Source organism: Heteronotia binoei, chromosome 1 (assembly GCF_032191835.1).
Source record: "Heteronotia binoei isolate CCM8104 ecotype False Entrance Well chromosome 1, APGP_CSIRO_Hbin_v1, whole genome shotgun sequence".
NCBI classification, from domain to species: domain Eukaryota; kingdom Metazoa; phylum Chordata; class Lepidosauria; order Squamata; family Gekkonidae; genus Heteronotia; species Heteronotia binoei.
The window spans coordinates 129,106,262-129,119,776 of NC_083223.1; the positions used below are offsets into that span (position 1 = coordinate 129,106,262).

The window sequence follows — 13,515 nt, forward strand, 5'->3', positions numbered from 1 at the left end:
CATCAGGAGCAAGAAGAAGGCATCAGGGACCCAAAGAATTGCCTCTGGGGACCAGCTGTAAGCATGTGCTCATCCCCTCTGGTCTGCAACACAATAGATTCATGGTAGTTCAAGTGTGCCAATATAGATTTTCTAATTTTTCCAAAACATCATCCCTCTCAAACATTAGTATGTGAGCAATTCCTCAGAAAGGAAGCTGTTCTGGTTTGGGAGGAGGCAGCATTCAGATATGAATCTGTGATACCCAGCCCCTAAATAGTATTTGAATTACATTTATAGTTATATTACAATAGCCTCATATGTTCTGATCATAATCTGGTGACATTATCTGAAGAACTCAGACTGACTCACAAAGTAGATTCAGTGAAGTCTTGAGTCTGAGCTCCTTGGTGAGATCTCTTGAACCAAGTCAAATAGGATTTAACTTACAGGATATACAAGGATGTCAAGATGAATTTAGCTTCTGGACTAGAGATTACCTATACTTGGCATGAGGAATTCAAGAGCAAAGCTGCAGTCCTAAAGATATTCTCCTGGAAGTGAGTCTTATTGTACCCTGACCTAAATGGCCCAGGTTAGCTCAATCTTGAAAGCTAAGCAGGGTTGACCCTGGTTAGTACTTCAATAGAAAACCAACCATCAAGGGAATCCAGAGTCAGTAGAAGAGGCAGGCAATGGCAAACCATCTTTTTGTCTCTTGCCTTGAAAACCCTACAGGGTCCTAAGTCAACTGAGACTGGACAGCACTTACCATCACTGTTCTATTGAATTATATTGGACTTATGTCTGAGCAGACATGCTGTGGATTGCTCTGCAAATCTCTTATCTTACTAGATCAAAATATCTAATATGCCTAGAAAAAGAAAAGTGTTCTTAAGAAATGCCATAGGCATAGGACAACTCTCCTTTATAAAGATGGTGCTCTGCTTTCATGTCAAGATTACATATTGGTCTGTTCCCAAAACTTAAGAAATGTCTGAAGACTCTATGCAGTAATGTAAGTGGTAGAAAAGCTTTTAACCTATTTTTTTAATTATTTTCTATGTCCTGCAGGCTGTGAACCAATTCCTGTAAAATATCTTCAGTGGAGTGATATAGAGTCCATTGTGGCTGTGGTCTTCTCCTGCCTGGGTATCCTGGTCACCATGTTTGTTACACTGATCTTTGCACTCTACAGGGACACCCCTGTTGTTAAATCATCAAGCCGGGAGCTCTGCTACATTATCCTTGCTGGGATATTCCTTGGTTATATCTGCCCCTTTACCCTTATAGCTAAGCCCACTGTCACTTCATGCTACCTCCAACGTCTCCTTGTAGGGCTTTCCTCTGCCATGTGTTACTCTGCCCTTGTAACCAAAACCAACCGCATTGCACGCATTCTGGCAGGGAGCAAGAAAAAAATTTGTACACGTAAACCACGTTTCATGAGTGCTTGGGCTCAAGTGGTCATTGCCTCCATTTTGATCAGTGTGCAGCTAACATTGGTAATTACCCTGATAATCATGGAACCTCCTATGCCAATCCTTTCCTACCCTAGCATCAAGGAAGTCTTCCTGATCTGCAACACCAGCAACTTAGGTGTGGTTGCTCCAGTGGGCTACAATGGACTTCTTATCATGAGTTGCACTTACTATGCCTTTAAAACTCGCAACGTACCCGCAAATTTCAATGAAGCCAAGTATATTGCCTTCACTATGTACACTACTTGTATCATCTGGCTGGCCTTTGTTCCTATTTACTTTGGGAGCAACTACAAGATCATAACTACTTGCTTTGCGGTGAGCCTGAGTGTGACAGTAGCCTTGGGGTGCATGTTCACTCCCAAGATGTACATCATCATTGCCAAACCTGAGAGGAATGTCCGTAGTGCCTTCACCACTTCTGATGTGGTGCGTATGCATGTCGGAGATGGCAAGGCACCTTGTAGGTCAAACACTTTTCTCAGCATATTCCGGAGGAAGAAGCCAGGCACTGGAAACCCAAAGTAAGTAATTCGGGTATCCACCAATCTGTCTTTTTTTCATTCTATAATCTGTTTTCAGTAGACCACTTCATCTTCAACAAGGTCTATAATTCTGTAATGGTTTATGTACAATAAGGAAGAACAGAAGAGAGAAGGGCTGAGGTATTCTTTGCTGTGTGTCAGGTGTAATAAGGCCTACATTACTTTGTTTAATAAGCTCCCAATCCAATACATCTGTTTCCCTTTCCCTCTCTTTCCACCTATCCTCAGTGTTAGGCACACAAAATTATGATCACCTTTTAAGCAAGGTATGAAAGCATCATTATAAAGAATCTTGGTAAGCTTATTTTGGAACAACATTGTATGCTTTCTCAGTGCTGGTATATGTTTAGTTGCTTGTTTGGTTACATGGAAATATGGGCCCTCTCCTAGTGATCTGAGTTACACATGGTTTAATCTGATAAGGGCAAAGGCTTAAAAAGATGACTCCCAAACATGAACCCTGTGAAAGCTGCTTTGTATGACTAAACCCTTTCTGTGAGTCCAATTTATGGCAGATATGTAAGTGGAAAGTAGAGTTTCCAGCTTTGGGTTGGGAAATTTCTGGAGATTTTGGGAGTGGGGAGGGGAGGGTTAGGGAAGGGGAAGGGGAAGGACCTCATTAAGGCATCATGCCATACAGTCTTCCAAAGCAGCCATTTTCTCCATGGAAACTGACCCCAGTAACCTGGAGACCAGTTGTCATTCTGGGAGATCTCCAGTGGATTGGTAACTACTACCCAAATCCAGCATTTTCTATCACTTCCTGGGTGTGATGTGAATTGCATACACTCAGGGTCATTAGCTATGCTGTACTTTCCCCCTTATAAGTATTGTTGTTTTGGCATATTGTTTATTTATTTATTTATTTTATTACTTTAAATTTTTATCCTGCCCTCTTTGCAAGCGGACTCAGGACAGCTAACAATCAACTATCAATAATTACAATTTAAAACCAATAAAACACAATTTAAAGACATTTTACAGTGCTTCAATATGGCGGGATCTTTCTTTCGTCTGACGGTGATCCTATGATTGTAATTCCTCAGCAGTGTAGAGTGGCAGTCCTCTCCCGGTTTCGATGTTGAAGGCCTGTCAAAATAGTTCAGTTTTGCAGGCCCTGCAGAACTGAGAGAGATCCCACAGGGCCCTTATGGCCTCCAGGAGGGCATTCCACATTTCTGGTGCTGCCACTGAGAAGACCCTAGCCCGTGTAGAACACAGCCTGGCCTCCCATGGTCCGGCGATGGACAGTAGATTTTGTGACCCTGAACACAATGCTCTCTGGGGAACATGCAGAGAAAGGCAGTCCCATAGATATGCAGGCCCCCGACCATATAGGGCTTTAAAGATCAATACCAACACCTTGAAATGGACTTGGAACACAATAGGTAGCCAGGGCAGCTCTTTCAGCACTGGTCAAATGTGCTCCCATCGAGGAAGCCCCATTAACAGCCGTGCTGCAGTGTTCTGCACTAGCTGTAGTTTCCAAGTCAGGGACAAGGGTAGCCCCATGTAGAGAGCATTACAGTGATCTATTCTCAAGGTGACCGTAGCATGGATCACCATTGCTAAATTGTCATGTTCCAAAAAAGGGGCCAGCTGCCATACCCACCAAAGGTGAAAAAAGATGGATTTGGAAATGGCTGCTACCTGGACCTCCATTGTCAGAGAGGACTCCAGGAACACTCCCAAACTCTTGACCTTAGCAGATGATATCAATGGCACTCCGTCAAGAGCTGGCAAAGGGATCTCCCTTCCTAGGCCACCCTGGCTCAGATAGAGAACCTCCGTCTTTGTCAGATTCAGATTCAACTGACTCAGCCTGAGCCAAGGCTACCGCTTGAAGAGCCAGGTCTAGATTCTTCAGTGTATAGTCGGACTGGCCGCTCATCAATAGATGGAGCTGGGTGTCATCTGCATATTGGTGACATCCCAGCCCATACCTCCTGACAATCTGGACAAGGGGACACATATAGATGTTAAATAACATAAGAGACAGAACCGCTCCCTATGGCACACCACATATAAGTGGTGTCTTTGGGATGATTCCTCCCCTATCACCACCCTTTGTCCCTGACCTTGGAGAAAAGAGACCATCCATTGCAAGGCGGACCCCTGAATCCCCACGTCGGCGAGACAGCTAGCCAGTAGCTGATGGTCAACCATGTCAAATGCAGCTGACAGATCTAATAGTAACAGCACCACTGAGCCACCCTGATCCAGATGTCGTATGAGGTCATCTATGAGGGCAACCAGAACTGTTTCCATCCCATGACCTGGCCAGAAGCCATACTGGAATGGATCCTGTGTGGAAGTGTCATCCAGGAATCCCTGTAGCTGAATCTCCACTGTCCGCTCTGTGACCTTTCCCAAAAAGGGAAAGTTAGACACCGGCCGATAGTTTGCCAATACGGCCGGGTCTACAGATGGTTTTTTCAAGAGGGGACAGACCACAGCCTCTTTAAGAGGTGTGGGAAAGATCCCTTCTAGGAGGGATCTGTTGATAATAGCTGCAGTGGTTCCCATAGCATCGCCTGGCTAGCTTTTATAAGCCAGGACAGGCACAGATCCAACCCACAGATAGTAAGGCTTACAGCAAAAAGGATCCTGTCAACCTTCTCCAGGCTGAGTGGAGTGAAGGAATCCAGAAATGGACCAGAAGACATGCTTGGTGCCTCAAGTTCTTTCACTGTGTCAATTGTGGCAGGGAAGTCATGTTGGAGCAACGAGACCTTATCTGCAAAAAAGCTTGCAAAAGCCTCACAGCTGATTTCCAGTTCTCTAACATTTGGTTTACCTTGTGGTAAAGTTGTCAGTGACCGAATTATTGTTGAAATAAGTAATTGGTTGTGTGATATGAACACCCTTCTGGCATCTAGACCCTTCAGTCAACTCAAATATTTGAACGTAAGCCAATGCCGTCTTCATCAAATATATTTCTTCCTTTCAAACAGTGATCCCCAATTGATGAGATTACCAAACTCAATGAAATAATAATATATTTTTAACAAATGTGTGAATATGGGAGAACCATAGTTAAATATGAGTTAAACCCAGGCCATTTTGTACTATCAACACTTTTGGAAGGGGCTCTCCCAAGTCCTAAGGGGGGAATTAGTGGAAATAGGTACATAATACATCTATGAGTACTGGAACTTTTAAAAAAGGCACTGGTTAATAATAATAATAATAATAATAATTTTTTATTTCTATCCCGCCCTCCCCGCCGAAGCAGGCTCAGGGCGGCTCACAGCATAAAACACACATTACAACAGTTGCAATTATAAAACACGGTTAAAACAATTACAAAATATTAAAATTCACATAATAATATGGCGTTATAACAGATTTCAATAAATTTCAGCAGTAAAAACATTTCAAGAGTAAAAGCATTTCTAGCAGCATATCTAGTTTTGTCACAGTTTTCCACTAATTTTCGCTAGTTGAAGGCCATCCTGAAAAGGTGGGTCTTACAGGCCCTACGGAATCCCTCTAAACATCATATGGCCCTCACCTCCTCAGGAAGTTGGTTCCACAGTAGTGGAGCAGTAATAGAGAAGGCCCGATCCCGGGTGGCTTTCAGTCTGGCCTCCCTTGGCCCAGGGATATTCAGCTGGTTTTTCCCAGATGACCTCAGTGCCCTCTGGGGCTCATATGGGGAGAGACGGTCCCCATAAGCTTAGCATTTTAACTTGTTAAAAATCCCATTAAATCCCAGAGACAAAACAACATGCAATACTTTACCAAAAGAGAAGGAGAAGAAGAAAAGAAGACATTGGATTTGTATCCCACCCTTCACTACCCAAAGAAGTCTCCGCGTGGCTTACAATCTTCTTTCCCTTTCCCTCCCCACAGCAGACACCCTGTGAGGTAGGTGGGCCTGTAAGAACTCTCCAAGAACTGCTCTTGAGCAGCAGCTCCATGAAGGTTATGACTGACCCAAGGTCACTCCAGCAGTTGAATGTGGAGGAGTGGAGAATCAAACCCACGTACATAGCCACTACACTAAACTGGCCCATCATAACTTTTTCATTCACCTAGGCAATGAGGTTGAGAGGAATGAATTACAAGAGCATTAAATCAGGATTTCTCAGTTTGTGGTAGCATTTTTGTCCCCCCAAAAATGAATGTGTATATTAACCCTTTATCTTACAACTGGAAGTTCTTTGGGATTTCCATGTATAGCAACAGCATTTAACAGCTTCCTTCATATTGCATTTATTCTTAATAAACTATTAGGACTACAGCCAGTTAATGCTGAGCCTATCAACAAAAGTGAAACCACTCAATTTAATTTTGAAAAAGTTTCAGCAGTCTTAGATTATTCAAGGTGATGTTCCCAATGAAGCTTTGGACAAATGCTAGAGGGTCATCAAACATGATGATGCACTTCTGGGTCATATGCCTACAAATTTGCCTTCCATTTTATTCCTGCCAGCTAGTTGAGTAGCAGCCGGCAGTGGTGGTGGTGGGCAGTTAGCATCCCTGGGGAGGCTGTTTTTATTTATTTTATTTTATTCTATTTTTAGCCCGCCCTTCCTGTAGAACAGGCTCAGGGCGGGGTTTTAAAGATTAGGGAATTCTGTCTTTTCTAATTCCATTACTCTTCTCTTATTTCTGTCTCCTGTTTTCCAGCCTCTTTTACCACCACAATGTCTTAAGACAGAACCTTGCACGGAAAAGAAGCCAAGTCATTTTTTTCTTGCATGGAGAAATAGCCCAGTCCTTTTTTGTTTTGTGTGTCTTCTCCTTCTCTTTATCTTTAATCCATTATTGATGCCATTTTCATAGGAAAGGCAAACCCTCATATTTTTATATTCCCAGTGCTACACCAAACTCACCAAGCAATGGCTACAACCTGCCACATATAGAATATTTCTTGCTCCACTCCAATAGGATGACTTCTTCCAGTCCCAAAGCCAGCTTTTTACATTTTGAGTAGTCTGGGTAGTTTCTAGTCCCTGCAACCATTGTCTTGCCTTTTGTTGTTTGGCATATTCCACTTGACAGCTTAGAGGAATAAAAAGAGCAATAAAAAGAGAGAATGTTTGGAACTGGCTATTACATAGCTAGGTAGGATTATTTTGAAGATAACATTGTCAGAATCTCAGTGGCACAACAACCTGAATATTTTTCTTTCCAAAATGACTTTACACAATTTATTGGATGAAGGTCATGAGTAATCTCAATTGATTTTTACAGTCAGTTATGAGTCAAGATACTAGGATTCCTTGAGAGCTGTATTTTTTACTCTTGTATCTTGAACAACCTCTCTCCCCCCCTCCTGTTCAGTACAGCAAAGATTTCATATCAACTGAACTCAGAGCTCATTTTAACATTTTGATAGTGAATAGAATTAGAGCTGCAATTGAGGAATAATGTTCACCTACTGATACAGCACATTCATGCATTATATTGTGCAGTTAGTAAAAAGTACACATTAGAAGGACATTTTTTTTAACACTCCCAAAAGAACATGTATCTGTAGTTTGCCAGAATTGGTGCAGCACTGAAAGTGTTTTCAAGTGTTTTCTTTCCCTTTCTCCTTTCTAATGTTTGTGTTTCTCCTTTTGGCTGTCCTCTCCCTAGGAAGTATACAATACTAAAGGACAAAAAATCTCATTGTATTTTTACTGTGTCCTGGAACAAAAGGTTAACTAGCTTGTTAATATGTCCTCTGTATTTAGGGTTTATTTTGGCTGCTTGTGTCTTTAACATATAAAAAACAAACTCAGTGCTGTGTCCTCAGCTTCCTAATAGGCAATTCCTGCATCCTTAGCAATAAGGGAGACTTGCTTTTCAGAGAAGGACTATGTTATGCTATTGTTATGCCAAACATATGCATGCTGATGTTATCTCAAAAGGCTCATTTGGTTGTTAGGTACAGATGAGCAGTCCATAACAATATGTATTTATTGAGCTGATAACGTAGGAAGAATTCAGCAATTGCCTATACAGTGGGACTGGGACATGCTGTAGCTGAACCATCTCTGACTATTCAGCTTTCTGTTAGGGAAAGTCTACAGTTTCTCTAGCGACTGTAGTTCATTGGACCTCCAGTTATAAAACTATTCAAATATCAAATCTTATCTTCTTGCCATTTCATTCTGTAGTCTCTGGTTAGCCTGCTTCTGGTTTTTCTTCTTGAGCAAGGAAAATGGCAGGGCAGCTGGAGGTGTGTGGGATCATGAATTCAGCAAGAGACGTTTCAGATGGACTAAAGATGCATTGCAAAAATGTGATCACAATAATAGACTAAGATTTCCTATTAATTTCTCTCTCTCTTTTAATAAATTTAACCTTTCATGACAAAAATTATTTTTCAGAACTCCATAGAAGAGTGTGCAGCTGACTACTTGTTTCAAAGGCTATCAGCCATGATAGCTAAATGTAACCTCCAGACTCAGAGGCAGTTTGTCCACTGAATGTCCGTGGTAATGGAAGCAGGTAACAGGACAAACTATTGATTTAATATCCTGCATGTGGGCTTCTCAGAAACATCTAGCTGCCTATTACATAAAACAGAATACTAGACTAGATAGTCTGGCTCATTGAGGCTCTTTATTTGTATTTGTTTATTTATTTCCCAGTCTTATTTACTATCTTACAACTTTGTCAGTATTTTTGAAGCAGTTCAAAAATTTTAAAAAATGAATATATAGAACATTTTAGAATGTTCATATAAAACTTGCAATGAAATTATTTTAATTAAAACATAATTAAAATACATTTTAAAAGGCCTTAACACCAGACCAGACATGCAGAAGCTATCAAATAATCAAGATACAATGACTAGTCATCCAAATGTCTGAGGAATAGTTTTCACTTGCCCCTAAAGTGCAGTCAAAGAGAATTTCTAAGGCAAAGATTTGGGCAGGGGTCAGTAACTCATTTTAGCCATGCCTGGGTGAACACATTGGAAGTTTACAGGTCTCATATTTTTAAAAGAAATTTTGCTATGTAAGGAACTGAAGGCATATATACCACTGGAAACCATTGTGATTCTGTTGTAATCAACATGATAGATCAGATGTGTAATTTATCTGCAAAAAAACAAAACAAAACATGGGGACAATAGGAACTGGGGCCATGGACCTGAGGAAGAAGGAGTATGTTTTTGTCATTTTCTGTCTTGAAAATGCCCTCCACTTGTCTTCCTCTCCTCCAGGACAGAAAGGTGTCACATAGCAGTAGGTGGTAAAATTCTCCTTGCCATTTGGCAGGATAGTATACATGGTCTAGGCAGTTTAGGATAAGAAAATTCACTTTGGCATACTATGGTTTTCTTTGTGGGCTTTGCCACCCTCACATAAACTTGGCATAATTGTCAACAGAGTGTCCACTGCTGATGCTAAGAGTTATTGCTAAGACTAGATGTGGATATTTCCTTACATTTTGAAAATTTATAAAAAAAATAAAATGCAGTAAGATTTTCTCTAGGAGAAAAAATCCACAATATTGTATGAGGATATCAGGGAATAAATGTGATCATGTATGTTTTGTGTTCCATTTTTCATTTAATTAAAATTTGATTCCACCATACCTATTACTAAACCAGCTGACAAGTTCTGCAGAGAACCACAAGGGAAATGAAGTAATCAGGGGAAGAGGCTTGGTAAAAAGAAACTATTCACCCTCTAAAATGGTGAATATGTGACCAGGTTGCTTAATGTATGATGAGACCACTAAATCAGGTCTCAAGCAGTACTATGCTCTGTCCTGCACATCCATAACCTTCGCTGGAAAACCGCCAAGCTATTTCAGTTAGGCCTTGAAAATAATGTTGATTTCATCATACAACTCTGAGCTGTAATCTACTCTCCTCCACTAAAGCCATTGAAATGTGGGGTTAAGATGAGCTTTCACATTATCACTGGTATTACCCTTCTGCACTGTACTATAATCCAAATCAAAACTCAGGCCCTGTGCAGCTTCTGTTTATCTTTTTAAAATGTTGGGAAAATCTGTTCTCTGGTCTCCCAATGTGACATCTAGTGTGCCTTTGGACTGTGATCTTTTCTATTTTAAAAAGTGCACTTTCCATAACATATTAGTACTAGCTCAAAACCTGTGCTTTGCTATAGCATTTAACTACCTTTAAACTACATTTAAACTACTTTGGAAATAAGAAAAGAACCCTTTTTGTTGTTTTTAGCATCTCTCGCTAGCCTCAGTTCATACCGAGCTTTAGCTTTCCTAGCTTTCTCTCTACAAGCACTGGTTATTTGTTTATATTCATCCTTGGTTATAAGCCCTACCCCCCTTCCATTTCTTAAAGGAGTTTTTATTTCTCAAATCCTTAGAAAGTAGGGTTACCATTCCTCCACTGGGGGTGCGGGTTCCCCTGATTTTGGGACCGCCAAACCACCACCATGGAACTGGCCAGTGGAGAAGCCCCACCCCCAAAGAGTGCTGGTGTGCTTGATTTGCCTGGCATGAGGGACGGTGGCTCAGTGGTAGAGCATCTGCTTGGGAAGCAGAAGGTCCCAGGTTCAATCCCTGGCATCTCCAAAAAAGGGTCCAGGCAAATAGGTGTGAAAAACCTCAGCTTGAGACCCTGGAGAGCCGCTGCCAGTCTGAGAAGACAATACTGACTTCGATGGACCAAAGGTCTGATTCAGTATAAGGCAGCTTCATATGTTCATATGATGTCATCCCAAAGTGAAATCATCACGCTGGGCACATCATGCAGTGGACACTCTAGCACTTGGGGGGGAGCTCTGTGATAACCATAGAGTTCTCCCAGGTGCTAGAGTACCTCCATGTGATGTGCCTGGTGCAATGATGTCACTTCTATGTGACATCATCAAACTACACATGCTTTGTACGCATGAAGAGGATCTCAGGGAGGAGGACCAACATTCCGTGCTGGCAGCTTGGAAAGACCTGGCAACCCCACTAGAAAGCTATTTATGGAGCCATCATAGGATAAATATTTTTTAAAAATTGTCCAGAATCCAAAATCTTCTTGTTGTTTTAATATGCTAGGGAGTAACAAGGATGGTACTCTAGTATATAATATACAGGGTAAGAAAATTAATCATATCTTCCTGTTAGGCTGTCGCGCTGACAAATCTGCCAATCTATGCCAAACTATGTGTTGGTCTTTTTTGCTGTGTCACACCAGAGCCAAGTGCAGATCTTTTTAAATAAACATTTTCAGAAAAAAAGGAGGGGGGAGGGAAAAGGAATAACCAATTGTATAGTCCACAGAGAGGATAATCCACAAATATATGCAGTAAATTCATCCAAAAGATGAGAATGCAGATTGCAATAATTCCATCTGCTCCAGATATCTCTGCTCTGTTTTATATTGGAGCTTTCTTGACAGGAGATGTTAAATCAAGCACGGTTCAATAGTTTATCTCTGCACTGCTCTCATAAATATCTTGCTAGTTCTCTGCAATTTGTAATCCATAAATTTTCAGAAACTTTCTTACTGGTGAGGTTGGACGGTGCTGGCATTCTGCCAAACTTCCAAAATTGGTTACAGTTCCAGAGCAGGTCTTTAAGAACTAGCCAAAAAAAGGGGAGAAAAAGGAGAAGTGGAGGGGAGGTTGGCCTTAATAGCAAGGGCCCCATTTATTATCTACTGAACTTGATGTCTTTGGAACCCAAGTGGAGCCTGAGTAAATCAGCGCCCCACCCCCCCCCACCCCCGCCATGGATTCACCTGTCAGTGAGTTTGATCTCCCCTGTGGGGAGAGAGGTGGGGATGGAGAAATAAATTCTATCCTCAGCGAGATAAATCTGAAGCCTTTAGGAATGCTTCTGTTTAGGCTGCCATTCCCCAGGAAGCCCTGATTCTGCAGAATTATTGTAGATCTCCTGTTTTAGTTATAGAGTGACTCCTTAGTAAATGAATATGCACTGTTTAATTTCTGTTGTCAGTTCCCTCTAACCAACAGGTCTCCCTCTTCCAGCCAGTGCTGTGCTGCTGTGATGTCATGGAAGACAGATATTTCTCTTGACAGTCTTGAAAGATGATTGTTAGAATGCTAATGAGAAACATTAGCAAACCAGGAAACACAGAGACACAGTACTTGAAGGACACAGAGATTTTTAACAGTTTTCCATTTGCTTATCACTCACCTTGTCTTTGTCCAAGTTTAAAAATGGTCAGCATGCAGCTTATAAATTTTTGAAAGAAAAAGCTGTTTGGAAAATAGTTGACAGGCTGCAGAATTAGTTATGCAGTTTTGTGAATTTTCTTTAATTAGTAGAAAACATCTACATATTTATAATGTTTGAAAGATCTTGCACCTATTTTTCAGTGACCATCTGCCCAAAAAACTTAGATGAAAAAGACTAGTATCATCTGCTCAATAAGCAGTATACTGTTAGCCACATAAGTCCAAGGGACTTCATATATGTTCTGCTGGAATGGTTGCTTTTATACCACATGGCAAACATTTTAGAAATTAGGGTGTACTTTCAAAAGCTATTTGTGATACAGCAGTTCAAAATTTTAAAAGTAAAAATAAAATCCACTGACTAGTGTAAGTCCTGTAAGTGAACCTAACCAACACTTTGTCTCCCAGATGTAGGTTTTAATTTAAATATGGGAAGAAAATCGAGATAATTGTGAAGTTTACTTATCACTTGATTTTTTTCCAAAACGTTTGCCCAGGGCTTTTTTTTTCTGGAAAAAGAGGTGCCTGAACTCTCAGGAGGGAAATGAAAGAGAAACACATGGATGTCCCTCAAGAACTTTTAAACATTTTTTTGAGAATTTTGTTTCCACAAAGAGGTGCTAGAACTCTTTATCACCACATTCCCCCCCCCCCGGAGGGGGGGAGCCCTGCTTTTGGCTAAGTTCCCAAGTAATGGTACAAAGACTTCTGTTCATGGAGTATAGTCTTTCTGCTTCACTCATCCTGTGATATCCCTAAATGCTTCTTTTGGGGAGGCATTTCAAGCTCCTATGCAAAAGACAACTGTGCTCTGCAGGCAAAGTCCTTGTGCCTGTGGAAACATTTGTCTGGATACAACTAAGGTTTCCAGGTCTGGGTTAAACAATTTCTGGAGATTTGGATGCAGAGTCTTAGAGAGGTGAAGGTTGCCACCTAAATATGACATTACTTTTTAAAAGAATATTTTCTTGTGGTGTGACTAGGGGTCATTTTGTAGAAAAATAGGAGGCAGAGCTCATTAGCTTAACTCATTAGTATATACCATTCCCTCAGCCAAAAGCAACCCAATGCAAGAAAGGAGAGCCTCAGGCAAGTGAGGTCTGCTTGGGCTTGCTAGAGATCCAAGAGATCCCCCAATCAAAAAGCTAGCAAGCCACCCACCACACAAAATCACATAAGAAGTGGAGAAAGGGTGGTGTGGGCTTCTCCAGGGGTTAATGAGGGCTGCTGGGGGCGTGGCAAAGCCCCTGGTGGTTGGCTGCCCTCTCTCCTAACCCAGGGATTGTTATGCAGCTGCACCTACTATTCAATGGACAAGGGAGGTGGGGAGGAGGAGGGGGAACCATCAGAAAGGTTCAGAAGCTGCGCTCCTCTGAG

General features: G+C 41.4%; 1 protein-coding gene across 4 annotated transcripts in view; it reads left to right on the forward strand.

Annotated features, from left to right (window-relative positions):
* Nucleotides 1–13,515, forward strand: part of GRM1 (glutamate metabotropic receptor 1) — a 338,953-nt gene that overhangs the window by 299,041 nt on the left and 26,397 nt on the right. For all 4 annotated transcript variants that reach the window (XM_060240640.1, XM_060240615.1, XM_060240631.1 and 1 more), the window contains exon 8: nt 1,054–1,984. In XM_060240640.1, the coding sequence (XP_060096623.1) occupies nt 1,054–1,984 (931 nt within the window). The remainder of the gene's footprint in view (nt 1–1,053; nt 1,985–13,515) is intronic.